Source organism: Myotis daubentonii, chromosome 12 (assembly GCF_963259705.1).
Source record: "Myotis daubentonii chromosome 12, mMyoDau2.1, whole genome shotgun sequence".
NCBI lineage: Eukaryota > Metazoa > Chordata > Mammalia > Chiroptera > Vespertilionidae > Myotis > Myotis daubentonii.
The window spans coordinates 18,277,050-18,295,563 of NC_081851.1; the positions used below are offsets into that span (position 1 = coordinate 18,277,050).

General features: G+C 44.0%; 1 protein-coding gene across 1 annotated transcript in view; it reads left to right on the forward strand.

The window, feature by feature from the left end:
* Nucleotides 1–18,514, forward strand: part of LOC132213023 (testis-specific gene 10 protein-like) — a 130,867-nt gene that overhangs the window by 101,552 nt on the left and 10,801 nt on the right. The window contains exons 16-18 of the mRNA XM_059658991.1: nucleotides 8,073–8,275; nucleotides 10,905–11,009; nucleotides 11,190–11,339. Coding sequence (XP_059514974.1) covers nucleotides 8,073–8,275; nucleotides 10,905–11,009; nucleotides 11,190–11,339 — 458 coding nt within the window. The remainder of the gene's footprint in view (nucleotides 1–8,072; nucleotides 8,276–10,904; nucleotides 11,010–11,189; nucleotides 11,340–18,514) is intronic.

Here is an 18,514-nt window from a genome sequence, read left to right on the forward strand (position 1 = left end):
TGATTGGTTGCCTCCCGCATGTGCCCCAACAAGGGCCAGGGATTGGACTTGAAACCCAGGTACATTCCCTTGACTGGGAATCAAACTCTTAACTGTTCAGTGCACAGGCTGACAGGCTGACCACTGACCACATAAGCCAGGGCACAAGGATATTTTTTCCCCTTGATTTTTCTAGAGAGAGTGGAAAGGAGTGTGTGTGGGGGGGGAGGGAGGGAAAGAGAGAGAGAGAGAGAGAGAGAGAGAGAGAGAGAGAGAGAGAGAGAGAGAGAGAGAGGTGAAATATACACATCAATTGGTTGCCTCCCACAGGAGCCCTGACCGGGACTGGGGATTGAACCTGCAACCCAGGTACATGCCTTTGACCAGGAATCAAACCCACAACCCTTTGGTGCATAGGCCAATGCTCTACTACTGAGCAACACAACCAGGGCTCCTTTATTTTCTGTTAACATATTTGAAGAAATATAATTCATATTCCACATAGTTTAACTAGGTCTTAGGTTTTTTTTCTTCTAAATAAATATAGTATATCTGTCTACTTTTCATAAGCAAATAAAACTGCAGATGAATTTAGATGAAAAATTTCTAAAAATGGAATCCAACATCATTAAAAATGAATTTATACCATGATTAAGTGGATTTACCCCAGAAATGCAAGGTTGGTTTATTATCTGAAAAACAATTAATGAAATGTATTATACCAATAAAATAAAGAACAGATACCAATGATTATCCCAGTAGATATAGAAAAAGCATTTGACAAAATTCAACACCATTTTATGATTTAAAAAAATTATAAACTAAGAACAGAAGAGAATTTAAGTTGATAAAGAGCATCTGCAAAAAAACCCACAATTGACATATACTTAATGGTAACAGAGTGAATGTTTTTCCTTGTTTTTGTCAGTAACACAGCAAATACGGTATGCTCTCCTCACCTCTTGTAGCTAATATTGTACTGGAAGTTCTATCCTGAGAAATAAGGCTAGAGAAAGAAACAAAAGGCATCCAGATTGGTACAGAGTAAAACTATCTCTATTTATAGATGATGATCTTACATATAGAAAATCCTAGAATCTACTTAAAAACCATTCAAATTAATAAATACATTTATCAAGTTTGCAGGATATAAGATTAATATACAATAATCATATTTTTATATGAGTGGATGAATAATTCAAAAATGGAAATAAGAAAACTAATACATCAAATGATATTACATACAAAAGGATGGTGTCAAGAGAGGATAAAATACTTAATAATAAATTTAACAAAGAAGTGCAACACATGTATTTTATAAGACAAAAAATCATTGTTAAAAGAAATTAAGGAAGACCTAAATAAATAGAAAGACAACCTATATTCATTCATCAGAAGACTTAAATTAACATTGTTCAAATGGCAATACTAACTCAAATTGATTAAAAAAAAATCAATACGATGCCTATCAGAATCTCAGCTGGCTTCTTTATAGAAATTGACAAAATGATATAAAGTTAATGTGCAGTGCAAGAGACTTAGAATAGCCAAAACAATCTTGAAAAAGAAGAACAAAATTAGAGGACTAACAATTCCCAATTTCAAAACTCACTATAAAATTACAATAATTAAGACAGTGTAGTACTAACATAAGGAAAGACAATGGTCAATGGGACAGAATCGAGAGTCCAGGAATAAACTCTTATATTTGTGATAAATGATTTTCAAAAAATTGGTGACCATACAGTTTAATGGGGAAAGAAGAATTTTTCCAACAAATGGTACTGGGACAACTGAACATCTACATGGAAAAGAATGGAGTTGAATTCCTATCACATACCACATGCAAATATTAACTTAAAATAGATTATAGGCCTGTATGTAAATCTTTATGACCTTAGATACATATAGAAAGCATAGCAACAAAAGAAAAAAATAAATGAAAAGGACTTCATCAAAACAACTTTTGTGTTGCAAATGATATCAATCAAGTAAAAAGGCATTACACAGAATGAGAAAAAAAATTTTTCAAATGATTTATCTTTTAAGAGAATTGTATAAAGGATATGTATAAAGAATTTTTATAACTTAACTAGAGGCCCGGTTCACAAAAATTTGTGCACTGGTGGGGGGGGGGGGGTCCCTCAGCCCGGCCTGTGCCCTCTCGCAGTCTGGGAACCCTCAGGGGATGTCCACTTGCTAGCGGGGAGCAGACCTAAGCTGCAGTCAGACATCCTTAGTGCTGCTGAGGAGGCAGGAGAGGCTCCCACCACCACCACTGTACTGGCAGCCATCAGCCTGGCTTGTGGCTGAGCAGAGCTCCCCCTGTGGGAGCGCCCTGACCACCAGAGGGCAGCTCCTGCATTGAGCGTCTGCCCCCTGGTGGTCAGTGTGTGTCATAGTGACCAGTCATTCCCAGTTCTTCTGCTGTTAGGGTCAGTTTGCATATTACCTTTTACTATATAGGATAGAGGCCTGGTGCATGGGTGGGGCCGGCTGGTTTACCCTGAAGGGTGTCCCGGATCAGGGTGGGGGTCCCACTGGGGTGCCTGGCCAGCCTGGATGATGGGCTGGTGGCTGTTTTCAGGCTGGCCACACCCCCTTCAGGGTGGGGGTCCCCACTGGGGTGCCTGGCCAGTCTGGGTGAGGGGCTGATGGCCATTTTCAGGCTGGTGGGCGACTGAAGCTCCCAATCTCCCCTTTTTTTGTTTTTCTTTTTTTATTCTGGGATTTATTTACCTTCTATAGCTGTCACTGGAGCTGAGAGCCGGCTTTAGCTCTGAGGCCCAGCTCCAGCTCTGAGACCTCGGCTGCTGAAAGCAGGTATCTGCAGTTTGTTTAGCTTCTATAATTGAAACACTGTTGCAGTCCTGCCCGCTAAGGCCCGGCTAGCTGAAAGCAGGTATCTGGGGTTTGTTTAGCTTCTATAATTGCAACATTGTTACTTAGAGTGCAGCTCAGAGCCCAGCCACGCAGGCAGGGAATCTTGGCTTCCTCCATCACTGGAGCAAGCAAGCCTCCTGTTCGCTTCAGCTGCGTGGCTGCCAGCCGCCATCTTGGTTGGCAGTTAATTTGCATATCTCCCTGATTAGCCAATGGGAAGCATATCGGAGGTATGGTTAATTACCCTATTTGTCTTTTATTAGATAGGATAATAACCCAACTGCAAAGGGCAAAACATCTTGAGACATTTCTTTATAGAAGATACGTAAATGGCCAATAAGCTCATGAAAAGCTGCTCAACATCATTAATTGTCCGAGAAATGCAAATCAAAACAATACTATTTCACAAGCACTGGAGTGGCTACAATAAAAAAACATAATGACAGACAGTAATAGGTGTTGGCAAAGATCTAGAGATTTTGGAACATTCATACATTGTTAGTGGGAATGTAAAATAAAGAGACCATTTTGGCAATTCTTTAAAATGTTAGAATTACCATAGAGCCCAGACATTCCACTCCTATCTATTGAAAAGGATTGAAAACATAGGTATGTGCAAAAACTTGTACATAAATGTTCTTAGAGCATTATTTATAACTAGAGGCATGGTGCATAAAATTCATGCACTGGGGGCGGGGACTCAGCCTGTCCTGTGCCCTCTCACAGTCCAGGAGCCCTCAGAGGATGTCCAACAGGGGGCAGCTCCTGCGTTGAGTATCTGCCCCCTGGTGGTCAGTCACATCATAGCGACCAGTCATTCTGCCATTGGGCAGAAACCGGCTCTCCAGCATTCCCTGAGGGGTCCCAGATTGCAAGAGGGCACAGGCCAGGTCGAAGACCCCATCAGTGCACAATCAGGGCTAGGGAGGGCCCGCAGGAGGGCTCCATGGGAGGTTGGCCAGCCAGGAAGGGACCGCAGGAGGGCTCCACGGCATGTCCAACCCGTGTCACTCAGTCCTGATCAGCCGGACCCCAGCAGCAAGCTAACCTACCAGTCATAGCATCTGCCCAATGGTGGTCAGTGCACAGAATAGCAAGCGATTTGAGTGGCCTTAGCATATCACTAGCATATTATGCTTTGATTGGTTGAATGGCTGACCAGAGGACCAGACATTTAGCATATTAGGCTCTTTTTATGTAGGATAGCCAGAAAAAGTAAATAACTCAAGTGTCCCTACATCTATGCAAGGAAATATTATTTGGCAATAAGTGTAGTAAAGAAATACACCTTCTAAAACATGGATGACTCTTGAAAACATTAGGTTAAGTGAAGGAAACCAGTCACAATAGACCACACACACATTGTATTATTCCATTTGTATGAAATGTCCAGAATAAGACAGATCATAGAAACAGAAGGTAGATTAGGGATTGTTTCAGGCAGATACTGGGATGGTGGACAGTAGGTGTTTGGAGAGACTGCTAATGGGTACTGGATTTTATTTATGGATGATGAAAAATTCTAACACTAAAGTGTGCAATCTAATCTAATAAAAGACAAACATGCAAATTGACCATACCTTTGGTACACCTTAAGCCATGCCCACCAGCCAACCAGAGCGACTATATGCAAATTAACCCAAACAAGATGGTGGCCGGCAGCCACGGAGCTGGAGCGAGCAGGAGGCTTGGTTGCTCCAGTGATGGAGGAAACCAAGCTTCCCGCCTGCCACGGCCGGCTCTGAGCTCCACTCAAGGCAACAAAGTTTTAATTAGAGAAGATAAATAAACCCCAGATACCTGCTTTCAGCCGGCCATGGCCACAGAGCTGGAGCGAGCAGGAGGCTTGGGTTGCCCCTGGCGATGGAGGAAGCCAAGCTTCCCGCCCGCCTTGGCTGGCTCTGAGCTCCACTCAGGCTATAATTTACCTTAAATTATAGAAGGTAAATAAATCTCAGAATGAAAAAAAATGGAGAGGCTGGGAGCTTCTGTCGCCGGGGGGCTTGACCAGCCTGAAAACGGCCCTCAGCCCCTCATCCAGGCTGGCCAGGCACCCCAGTGGGGACCCCCACCCTGAAGGGGGTGTGGCCAGCCTGCAAACGCCCATCAGCCCCTCACCCAGGCTGGCCAGGCACCCCAGCGGGACCCTCACCCTGATCCGGGACACCCTTCAAGGCAAACCAGCCGGCCCCACCCATGCACCAGGCCTCTATCCTATATAATAAAAGGGTAATATGCAAACTGACCCTAACAGCAGAAGGACTGGGAATGACTGGTCACTATGATACACACTGACCACCAGGGGGCAGATGCTCAATGCAGGAGCTGCCCTCTGGTGGTCAGGGCGCTCCCACAGGAGGAGCTCTGCTCAGCCACAAGCCAGGCTGATGGCTGCCAGTACAGTGGTGGTGGTGGGAGCCTCTCCTGCCTCAGCAGCGCTAAGGATGTCTGACTGCAGCTAGGCCTGCTCCCCGCTAGCAAGTGGACCTTCCCCGAGGGCTGCCGGGCTGCCAAAGGGATGTCTGATTGCCAGCTTAGGCCCAATCCCCTGGGGAGCAGGCCTAAGCCAGCAGGTGGTCATCCCCTGCAGGGTCCCAGACTACAAGAGGGCACAGGCTGGGTTGAGGGACCGCCCCCCATCCCCCAAGTGCAGATATTTTTGTGCACCGGGCCTCTAGTTATGGTATGGTTGCACAACTCTCTTAATATACTAAAAAAATTGAATTGTACCTTTTAAATGAGATATATATGGTATGTGAATTATATTTCAATAAAGCTGTTGCCAAAAAAAGTGATGCTCCATTTTGTATTCCTGCAGGGTGTATGAAATTACTATTGCCCATTTTAAAGTTAATCAACACACACTAAGAAATTTACCAATTTGTTAAACTGGATCAGAGATTTTGCTCCCCCTGGACATCCAGCAATGTCTGGAGACACTTGTGGTTGTCACTGCTAGGGTGGGGGATGCCACTGGCCTCTAGTAGAGGTCAGGGGTGCTGTAAGCACACTGTGAGGCATAGGCAGCTCCCTACACCACATACTCATCCAACCCAAAAGGTCGCTACTGTCAAGGTTAAGAAACTAGAAATAGCATTTTGTTTTAATTTATATTTCTTTGATTATTCATAAAGTTAATTTCCCTTATGTTTAATAATTAGATATATTTTATGTTTCTGTTCACATTTCTCAATTTGCATGAGTTTCTTATATTAGTAAGATGTTAACTCTTTATTTTATTTACTGAGTTTTTTTTCTTCCTGTTGTTTTCTTGTAAATTTTAAGCTTTATATAGACTATCAATATGTTTTTGTTTGGTCAGACATCACTTTTTAATTGTATATAGTTCAGGAAGTTTTCCCCCCAGCTGCCTCCCCCTCCTCCTTTAATCTCATTTTTTAAATTTTTTAAATATATTTTTATTGATTTCAGAGAGAAGAAGGGAGATAGAGAGAGAGATTAAAACATCAGTGATAAGAGAGAATCATTGATTGGCTGCCTCCTGCACAACCCCTACTGGGGATTGAGCCTGCAACCCCGGCATGTGTGCTTGATTGGAATCAAACCTGGGACCCTTCAGTCCATAGGCCGACGCTCTATCCACTGAGCAAAACTGGCTAGGGCCACATTCAACTTTTTAAATGCATATATAATCTCTACACTAATAAAAGAGAAAAATGGTAATTGGCGTACGACGATACCCTTTTCATTGGCTAATCAGGGCTATATGCAAATTAACTGCCAACTAAGATTGGCAGTTAACTGCCAACAAGATGGCGGTTAATTTGCATATGTAGGCACAATGCAGGGAGGCGAAAGGGAAAGCAGGAAGAAGCCCCCTGCCACTGACAGTGATTGGAAACCCAGGGGGGAGCTAAGAGCTGGGGGGCAGGGCAAAGGCGGCCCTGGGGCCGCCTTTGCCCTGCCCCCCAGCCATGATCGGAGAATCAGACGCCTTTTCTGCCCTGGCCAGTGATAGCAGGAAGTAGGGGTGGAGCCAGCGATGGGAGCTGAGCACGGTCGAAGCTGGCAGTCCCAGGAGCTAGGGGTCCCTTGCCTGGGCCTAAAGCGGAGCCCACCATCACGGGGCCGCTGCAGCTGTGGGTCCCCGCTGCCCGGGCCAGACGCCTCAGCCAGAGGCGTCCTGCAGGGGCAGGGGCGGAGCCCGCGCGATCGCGGCGCCCCCCGTTGCCACTGCAGGTCCCTGCTGCCCGGGCCGGATGCCTAGGCCAGAGGTGTCAGGCCTGGGCAAGGGGCCGATCCTGCGATTGGAGGGTGATGGGGGTCAACGCCTGAGGGCTCCCAGTATGTGAGAGGGGGCAGGCTGGGCTGAGGGACACTCCCCCCACACACACACCCAGTGCACGAATTTCGTGCACCGGGCCCCTAGTTTATTATAATGTGTATTATGAGATAATTTTAGGAATACTTTTTTTACTAAATAGTAATGTCTGGTTTTCTTTCTTTTGGAGAAACATTTGGCTTACACAGTGTATTTCAGGTTCAAGATAACCTTCAAAAAAATGAAACTTTCCAAGGGTTTATGCAAGAGAGGGAATGTGTAATGACACCTTGTCCTCCTTAACAATGGAGTGCAATGACACTCCATAATGTAGTTGGATGTTTGTAACTCACCTAACAGAGTAAAAGCAGTAGTCACAGGTATCACCATGTCAGTCATGCAGAAATATATAAATAAATATCAAAGCTGGAAATGGAAATTGTTTGCAGTTTGAGGTAAATAACTCATTACTTAATGAATTTTCTGATATGATCAAAAAGTTGGAAGAAATGAAACTCTGTATGTGTATGTGTATTTTGTACAGAGGAGGACAATATTTCTATTCAAGAAATTAAAAGGGCCCTGGCCAGGTGGATCAGGTGGTTGGAGCATCATACCATATACCAAAAGGTTGTGGGTTTGATTCCTAGTCAGGGCACATACCTCGGTTGCAGGTTTGTTCCCTGTGGGGCGCAAATGGGAGGCAACTGATCAATGTTTCACTCTCACATCAAAGTTTATCTCTCTCTCATTTTCTCACATTTGTCTCTCTAAAGTCAATAAAAAACATATCAGTTGACGATTTTGAAAAAGAAAGAAATTAAAGGGGGTTCTTATTACATAATACAGAAATTATATAAGTCTTTGATAATCTATTACTTAAGTGATGAATGGGAATAATTATAGATATCTTCCTATTATTGTACAGATGGAGAATGAGTTAGATTCTGCTCGTTCTGAAATAGAACTCCTCAGAAGTCAGATGACAAATGAGAGAATCTCCATGCAGAATCTAGAAGCTTTGCTGGTGGCCAATCGAGACAAAGAATATCAGTCTCAGATAGCGCTGCAAGAAAAAGAATCTGAAATTCAGCTGCTTAAAGAACACCTGTGTTTGGCAGAAAATAAAATGTGAGTTTGTTAGCAGTATAATAACAAAGTCATATTCCTTACATTTTTGATACTTTATTGGTTAGTAGGATTTTAAAGCTGGAATTTATATAATTTAAGCATCCATCATTAGCCATTAATTAAACTGAGCACCAGAAATATTGTGATTTGCCAAAAATTTAGTGCTAGTTTCTATTATATGTTTAGCTAAATTGATTTAAATTTAAGTTTAACCATTGTGTTGGTTGTTTCCAATAGAGCTTTGGGTATAATAAGATGTCTGGTCTAAAATACTGTCTTTAGGAAATATTATAACCAGATTAGAAAAATATACACTTCTGAAACCAGAAGAATTTTTCTATATATGAACCCACCTGGTGTTGCTCCCTAATCTTTCCATTTGTCACACTCTATTTGCTTGTGTACCTATAATTGTACATACTAGGTACCTGCAAGGACGCCTGCATTCACAGAATACTGAAGACTTCCCTTAGAGCATGATTGTGGCTGCATCCCAGCACCATTAGCAGCTTATTCCATGACTCTGCTGGAAGGGTGGGTGGAAATGCCTGCCTGGAGGTTGAATGTTCTATTGTAAACTTGGTCACCTCTCACCAAAAGCAGAGGCATGGGGACCCCCAGCCTCTGTTCTTACCTGTCTCCTCTATAACACTTTTTCATCCAGCCTCAACTCTGCCCTCCTGTCTGAGAATGGGGTCTGGGGAGGGACAGGAATCATGGTCTCAGGAATCAGCCACTCACAGGAGCCCCTGACTGAGCCCAACCTGTAAAGCCAAAGCCAGTTCCTTCAGAAACTGTTTCCAGGTTATGGCAGCTGTCACTGAGTCCTTAGTCACTGCCGCTGGGCTGTTGTGCTACCTTTAACCAGTTCTGCCAGGTCACTTTCTCAAGCCAGAGGTGGAAATCTCTTAAGAATGTAACCTTAAAAACTACCTTCTGTTTTAGACCGGCTGATCAGTACTTCCCTTACCCTGGTAAACGCGATCAGCCTGTGTGTTCTAGAGTGCTGTCCTGGGAACAAGCAGAGAGGGGAGCGCTCCGTACAGGCAGCATTCGTCTCCGTCGTTATCTTCCTGATGACAGGGCGCCGTGTTATGGGTGTTTATGGCATGGCTTAGCCCTAAAGGAGATCCCGTTAAATGGAGGAGAGTGTGCGTGGGAATATCAGATTTAATTCTGAGTGTACATAAAGCACTTGGTTGATCTAATATATAACAGACCATATGAATCATGGTGCTAGTGAATTCCAGTTTTGATTATATGGTTATACCATTACTTAAGAGTACAATACTTTAAAGTACTTCTATAAAAATAACTAGATGCCCAGTGCACAGATTCGTACCCTGGTGGGGTTCCTCAACCTGGCCTGTGGGGATCAGGCCAAAACCGACTCTCTGACATCCCCCATGGGTCCCGGATTGCAAGAGGGCAGTTCTCAGGTGACACACCCCAGAATCAGACTCCCTCCTCTCTTCTCCCAATATTATGTCACTTTCTCTCTGTATCTGTCTCGCTTCTTTCATCTCACTTTACTCTAAGTTTGTTGGTAACTGACAACTTGTGGGCATTTAGCTGTAAAATGCAATTATTTAGCTAACAGGATTTACTTACCTGGAATCTAGTCAGCCTAGGGCAGGACCCTGCTCAATGTCAGGCTCCTGCCCTGGCCCTTCCGCCCAGGTGGAGTCCTGTGGGGGTGGGAACCTCCTTCTTCCCAACTGAGCTGCTCCTTCGCCTCCTTCCCTCCTCTGAGGTTGCCTGCTGGTGCTACTGTCCACCTAGAAGGAGGGAAGCCGCAGCCAGTTTCCCAGCTGAGAATGGTAGTGGGAAAATTCACTGCTTCCACTGGAAATCGATATTAAGCACATGGGCCAGTGCGGGCACCAGACGTCGGGGCCACAGCTAGTAAGCCCTGCATAGCTCATTATTTAGCTAATTGAGTCAAAAAGTTACTGTAAGGGTCAGACCCACGACCTCTGCAATGGGCTAGAGGCCCAGTGGGGAGCCAGACCCGAAGTAGGGAGCCAATGGGCTTAGAGGTCTGGTGCACGGATTCATGCACTGGTGGGGTCTGCCGGCTTGGCCTGTGAGGATCGGGCTGAAACCAGCTCTCTGACATCCCCTGAGGGGTCTTAGATTGTGAGAGGGCGGGTCACAGGTGATGCACCCCAGAATCGGGCTCCCTCCTCTATGGTTCCAGGTGTATCACCCAAGAACCGCAGCTGCCAAGTCACTGCACTCAACAGCTCCTGCTTTGAGCATCTGCCCCCTGGTTGTCAGTGCGCGTCATAGCCACTGGTTAGCCAGTCGAAAGGTCGGCTGGTCGGCCAGTCCTTAGACTTATATATATATAGATGTGCAGTAAATAGGTAATAGAGATTGATAATAGATAATATTATTCCATGTAAGCACAAAGAAACTGACACAAAGTTTAACTAATTGAGTGTGATTGGCACACCTTAAGCTTTTCAAGTAGGCTACCTTGTACATTTACTACACCTAAAATTGGCATATATGTCCATAAAGATCAGTTTGGCTTGGATCCAGCTGAGAACATTGCCAACATGGTTCAGAAGTTCTAGACGTTTAAAAGTCTAATCAACTCTCTCTCTTACATTCTTTTACACAGGGCCATCCAGAGTAGAGATGTGGCCCAGTTCAGGAATGTCGTCACGCAACTGGAAGCTGATTTAGACATTACCAAAAGACAGCTAGGGACCGAGCGCTTTGAAAGGTAAGTTGGTCTCTATCCAGTATTTAGGCTGGGAGCATTCTTTCTTAGATAACAACAGATGCTGGTTATTCCATGATGGCTAGGTTTTAAAGTGTGAATTGAACTTCAGTTTTGCCACTGGATTAATAATGCCACTGGATATAAAGTTTAAGAAGTTCTATTTTAAACATTTTGCTTTAGGGATAGGGCTGTGCAAGAACTTCGCCGCCAGAACTACTCAAGTAATGCTTATCATTTGAGTTCTACAATAAAGCCAATTACAAAATGTCATTCACCGGAACGTGCTCACCACCGATCTCCTGACCGAGGCCTGGATCGATCTCTAGAAGAGTGAGTGGTTTAGGGTCCATTCTCTGGGGACCATATAGCAATATATGCAGTGACTACTTGAGGATGTAAGGAAACTCAGTAACAGTCTGTCAGGAATAATGCTATTGAAACATGATTAGTTATGTTCACATAAAAAGAAAGTATTTTGACTATTAGTTTTAAATAAATATTCTAAAGTGAAAGATCTCTATTTTACCTGATTACATAATTATATATTTTAAATCTGATTTTCTTGTTATTTCTACATCAATTTGTATTAATTTTAATTGATAAATTAATTAAATAATTTAACTTTGATTAATAAAATATTGGTTTATTTTTATACCACCTGAAATGTGAATGCTTTATGAAAGTAATAATATTAGAGGCAAGATTTTAGATACATTTCTATATGTCACAAATTTATAATAACATTTATATTTGGAAATAATTTCAAATTTACAAGCAGTAATAAAAATAAAATAATACAATGGACATCTGTATACCATTTACCCATATTCTCTATTGTTAAAATTTTACCAAATTTGCTTTTTATGTCTTGGAGACAATACATGTGCTGTCTCACACATTCACACTCTTGCACATGCTCCCTCTCTCTCCATACCCACATTTTTCCAAAAAAACAATAATTCAAGTTCCAAACCATCCTCACCTTGCCTTTTTCCATTCTGTATTTGTAAGTCCTTTCTTCTACAGTGATACGGTACGCTGGCTCATTAACACATTTACTCCATATCAGCATAGTTACTCCTTTCTTTAATCCCAGAATGCATAAAAAATGTTTCAAAATTTCTCACCTATGTTACTACAATAAGCAGACCAACATTTTTTAAAAGTTCAGGATCTGGCCCTGGCTGGTTGCTCATTGGCCCAGAGATAGAAGGCTGGCAGGTTTGATTTTCAGTCAAGGGCACATATCTTGGTTGCAGGCTTGATCCTCAGGCCCCACATGCAGAAGGCAACCAATAGATGTGTCTCTGTCATATCGATGTTTCTGTCTTTTCTTCTCCCTCTCCCTCTCCTCCACTTTCTCAAAAAAAATTAAAAAAAGGAATAAAATATCCTGGGATGAGGATTTTAAAAGTTCAGGATCTGTTTGAAACTCTTCCTTCCTATCCCCATATGTCTTAAGGCCTAAGTCTTGCAGGCATATAGTTAAACTAGGGGCCCGGTGCACGAAATTCGTGCACTGGGTGTGTGTTGGGGGGAGTGTCCCTCAGCCCAGCCTGCCCCCTCTCACATACTGGGAGCCCTCAGGCGTTGACCCCCATCATCCTCCAATCGCAGGATCGGCCCCTTGCCCAGGCCTGACGCCTCTGGCCTAGGCGTCCGGCCCGGGCAGTGGGGACCTGCAGCTGCAGCGGCCCCACGATCGTGGGCTTCGCTTTAGGCCCAGGCAAGGGACCCCTAGCTCCTGGGACTGCCAGCTTTGACTGTGCCCAGCTCCCATCGCTGGCTCCACCCCTACTTCCTGCTATCACTGGCCAGGGCAGAAAAGGCACCTGATTCTCCGATCATGGCTGGGGGGCAGGGCAAAAGCTCCCCCCTGGGTTTCCGATCACTGTCAGTGTCAGGGGGCTTCTTCCTGCTTTCCCTTTCGCCTCCCTGCATTGTGCCTACATATGCAAATTAACCGCCATCTTGTTGGCAGTTAACTGTCAATCTTAGTTGGCAGTTAATTTGCATATAGCCCTGATTAGCCAATGAAAAGGGTAGCTCGTACGCCAATTACCATTTTTCTCTTTTATTAGTGTTGATATCCTATATAATAAAGGGGTGATATGCAAATTGACTGCCATACCCTCGCACAAGATGGCTGCCCTATGTGGTCACAAGATGGCCAGCAGGGGAGGGCAGTTGTGGGCAATCAGGCCAGCAGGGTAGGGCAGTTAGGGGTGACCAGGCCTGCAGGGAAGGGCAGTTAGGGGGGACCAGGACTCCAGGGGAGGGCAGTTGGGGGGGACCAGGCCTGCAGGGAGGGCAGTTGAGGGCAACCAGGCCGGCAGGGGAGGGCAGTTAGGGGCAACTGGGCCAGCAGGGGAGAAGTTAGGCGTCAATCAGGCTGGCAGGTGAGTGGTAAGGGGGTGATCTGGCTGGCAGGCAAAAGCGGTTAGGGGCAAATAAGCAGGCAGGCAGGGGAATGGTTCAGAGAGGGATGTCTTACTGCTGGTTTGTGAGAGGGATGTGAGAGGGATTATGAGAGGGATTGTGAGGCATGTCCTACTGCCAGTTTATGAGAGGGATATGAGAAGGATTGCGAGAGGGATGTCCAACTGCCGATTTAGGCCCAATCCCGCACAGGGATCGGGCCTAAACCGGCAGTCGGACATCCCCTGAGGGGTCCCAGATTGGAGAGAGTGCAGGCTGGGCTGAGGGACACCCCTCCCACCAGTCCATGAATTTCATGCACTGGGCCTCTGGTTGGTTTAATAGATTACTCAATTACTTTTTTTTCTTTCTCTGTGGATATGGTATATATATTTGAAATATAATTAGATTTCTTTGTTTCAGTTTGTTTTCATTTTTTTTTCTTCCTAGTATCTTTGATTTGATTTAATTTTTGAGTTTGTAGGTTGATATGCTTTCAAAAGTCAAAACTTTGTAAAAGTAATACGCAAAGTGTCACTCTCTCAGATGTGCTTTCTATTCCACCCCTCCACTGAGAAGGTCTGTTTTTGTGTTTTGGTTTCATTTTCAATTTCTAGTTTTATTGCATTGTGATTAGGGAATATGTTTATAATATTTCTATTTAATGGAAACTATTGATATGTTCTTTGTACTTTACTACATGATCAATTTCTGTGACTAGTTCATGTTCACTTAAAAAGATAAAGTCTTTCTTCTCAATGTATAGTGTGTATATATCTAAAAGATTTACCTTTTAAATTTTATTTAGCTCTTTTATATTGATGCTTAATTTTTGTCCACTTGACCTGCTTCACTAAGAATGGTGTTTTAAAATCTATTTTTTGTACTTTTTTTCTTGTATCTCCTACAAATTTTGTATTATTTTGTGTAAAACAAGGTGGTTATTTGTTGCATAGATATTCTGAACTATCATACCTTCATTATGGAATGTGGTTCTTTTATGAAGTGTCCTTTTCTGATACATTTATTTTTTGGAGGGGGTAGGGACTGTAGATTTACTTTGTCTGTTATTAGAGTTACAACTCCGGTATCCTTATTGTCTTCATTTTCTTGGTAAAGCTTTGTCCAACTCTATTTTTAACGTTTTTCAATCACTGCATTTGAAGTATCTCTCTTATATGTAGTACTAGAGGCCCAGTGCATGAAATTCGTGCACGGGGTGAGGGGACCCCTCAGCCTGGCCTGCACCCTCTCCAATCCAGGACCCTTTGGGGGATGTCCAACTGCCTCTCGCAATCTGGGACCATGGGCTACTAACTGCTCGCCTGCCTGATCGCCCCTAACCACCTCTGCCTGCCTGCCTGCCTGATTGCCCCTAACTGCTCCCCTTCTGGCCTGATCGCCCCTAACTGCCTCTGCCTCTCCCTGCACCCAGGACCCAGGATTCCCTCCTCTGGCCAGTCATAGGCACCTGGGACCCGGGCTTCCCTCCCTCTAGCAGGCCGCAGGCACCCAGGACCTGGGCCGGCTTCACCCACACTGGCTGCAGCCACAGGGGACTGTAGGTGGGCAGCTTCACCCAGGCCGCAGCCACAGGCGCCCGGGACCGTGGGGCGGGTGGCTTGTCCCTCTCCCAGGACGCAGGTGCAGGCACAGACACTGGCTTCCAGGACCACGGGGCGGATGGCTTGTTCCTTCCCTGGGCCACAGCCACAGCTGCTGGTGCCCGGGACTGCGGGACATGCGGCTTGTCCCTCTCCTGATCTTCAGGCGCAGGTGCAGCTGCTGGCACCCAGGACCGCTGGGCGGGTGGCTTGTCCCTCTCCCGGGCTGCAGCCCCAGCTGCTGGTGCCTGGGACCACGGGGTAGGTGGTTTGTCCCTCTCCTGGGCTCCAGGCACAGGTGCAGCCACTGGCTCCCGGGACTGCTGGGCAGGTGGTTTGTCCCTCTTTTAGACTGTAGCCTGGCTAGTCTGTATTCCTCTCTCACGAGCTAATTTTGCCTGGCTGGTCCCCATTCCTCTCTTGCAAGTTCATTTGTGCCTGGCTTGTCCCCATTCCTCTCTCACAAGCTCATTTGTGCCTGGCTGGTCCCCATTTCTTTCTCCCCAGTGTTGAGTGTCTGAGCTATTACGGCATGATGGTGTAACAGCATGAGGGTGTGACAACCATTTGCATATTAACTCTTTATTATATAGGACGAATGGCCCAGTGCACAAAATTTGTGCATGGGTGGGGTTGTCCCTCAGCCTGGCCTGCACCCTCTCCAATCTGGGACCCCTTGGGGGATGGCTCCTAACCACTTGCCTCCCTGCCTGATCGCCCCTAACCACTCTGGCTGCCGGTCTGATCACCCCCAACTACCCCCACTTCCAGCCTGATCACCCCCCCTAAGTGCCCCCCTCCTGCTGGCCTGATAACCCCCAACTGCCCACCACTGCCAGCCTGATCCTGCTTGCCCCCAACTGCCCCCCCCCCAGCAGTCTGATCACCCCTAACCACCTCTGCCTCAGCCCGCCACCATGACTTTGTCCAAAAGGTCTCCCAGTCTAATTAGCATATTACCCTTTTATTATATAGATAGTATGGATTTGAATTTTCGGTTTGGGCCATTTTGAAATTCTTTTTTTTAAAAAAAATAAGTGAGTTAAGCTCCTTCACATTATTGAGATGAATGTTAAATTTGGTCTCAACTCTGTTATATCATCTTAGGATAATTGTGTTTATTATGTGACATTGACTGTATTTCTCAATTTGTTTATACTTCTTTGCCTTTAAACATTTGTTTGGATATTCAGGAAGGACTGTGTTTTATTATAGTGGCTACCTTTATTTTATTTTTAAAATTTTACTATTTATTTTTTATCTTTATTTTCTTTTGCTTTTAATTGACTTTATTTGGTAACATTGGTTCACAAACCATATAGGTTCTAAGTGTACAACTCAATAAAACATCATCTGAATACTGTTTCATCACCAACAACCCCAAGAAAAGTCTTTTTTTATCCACAATTTCCCACCCTTTACCTACCTCCAACTACCCACAAACTCCCTTTCCCTCTGGCTATCACCACTCTGTTGTTTGCATCTTTGTGTTGTATGTTTTTTGCTTAATCCCTTCACCTTTCATCCAGTCCCCCAAACTCCTCCCCTCTCACTGCTGTCAGTCTGTTCCATACTAGTATATCCATGCCTCTGTTTCCATTTTGTTCATCAGTTTATTTTGTTCATTAGATTCCACATATAAGTGAGATTATGTTTTATTTATCTTTCTTTGACTGGCTTATTTCACTTAGCATAATAATATCCAGGTCTGTTCCTGCTGTTGCATTAGGTAAAATTTCTTTTTTAACAGCCACATAGTATTCCATTGTGTAAATGTCCCACAGCTTTTTTTATCCTCTCATCTACTGATGGGCACTTGAGCTGTTTCCCGACCTAGGATATTGTAGATAATGCTGCAATGAACATAAGGGAACAAACATTCTTTAGAATTCGTGTTTTGACATTCCTAGGATATATTCCTAGAAGTGGGATCATTGGGTCAAAAGGCAGTTCTATTTTAAATTTCTTGAGGAAATTCCATATTGTTTTTCACAGTGGCTACACCATACTGTATTCCCACCAACAGTGCACTAGGGTTCCCTTTTCTCCACATCCTCACCAGCATTTGTTGTTTGTTGATTTATTGATGGTAATCAATCTGATAGGTGTGAGATAATATCTCATTATAGTTTTAATATGCATACCTGATGAATATTGACAGTGAGAATTTTTTTATATGTTTATTGGCCATATCCTATTTGGAAAAGTGACTATTTTTTAATTTTAAATCTGTATTGTTGAAAGTATTACAGATGTCCCTCTTTATTCCCCCATTGCCCCCCTCTACCCTCTTTCTCTTCCCCCCACACCCCAGGCCTTCACCACCCTATTGTCTGTGTCCATGCATATAAATTCTTTGGTTAATCTCTTCCCATCACTCCTCTCCCTCTTCCCTGTGAGATTCATCAGTCTGTTCCACATTTCCATGCCTCTGATTCTATTTTATTATTTATCAGTTTATTTTGTTCATTAGATTCCTTGTCTGTTTATTTTGATCTTTATTTTTTAATTAAAACTCTATTGTTCAGATTATTACATTTGTTCCTCTTTTTTCCCCCCATAACTCCCCTCCTCCCAGTTCCCACCCCACCCTCCGCCCTCACTCCCCACCCACTGTCTTCATCCATAGGTGCACAATTTTTGTCCAGTCTCTTCCCGCATCTCCCACACCCCTTTCCCCGACCAAGAATAGTCAGGCCATTCCCTATCTATGTCCCTGATTCTATTATGATCACCAGATTATTTATTCACTTGATTCTTAGATTCACTTGTTGATAGATGCATGTTTGTTGTTCATAATTTGTATCTTTACCTTTTTCTTCTTCCTCTTCTTAAAGGATACCTTTCAGCATTTCATATAATACTGGTTTGGTGGTGATGAACTCCTTTAGCTTTTCCTTATCTGTGAAGCTCTTTATCTGACCTTCAGTTCTGAATGATAGCTTTGCTGGATAAAGTAATCTTGGTTGTAGGTTCTTGGTATTCATCACTTTGAATATTTCTTGCCATTCCCTTCTGGCCTGCAAAGTTTCTGTTGAGAAATCAGCTGACAATCGTATGGGTATTCCCTTGTAGGTAACTGAGTTTCTTTCTCTTGCTGCTTTTAAGATTCTCTCTTTGTCTTTTGCTCTTGGCATTTTAATTATGATGTGTCTTGGTGTGGTCCTCTTTGGATTCCTTTTGTTTGGGGTTCTCTGCGCTTCCTGTACCTGTAAGTCTATTTCTTTCACCAGGTGGGGGAAGTTTTCTGTCATTATTTTTTCAAATAGGTTTTCAATATCTTGCTCTCTCTCATCTTCTGGCACCCCTATAATTCTGATGTTGGTACGCTTGAAGCTGTCCCAGAGGCTCCTTACACTATCTTCGTATTTTTGGATTCTTTTTTTATTTTGCTTTTCCAGTTGGGTGTTTTTTGCTTCTTCGCATTTGAATCTTTGCCTTGATTCTTGCGCTCCTCTGGTCTGCTGTTGAGTGTCTGTATAA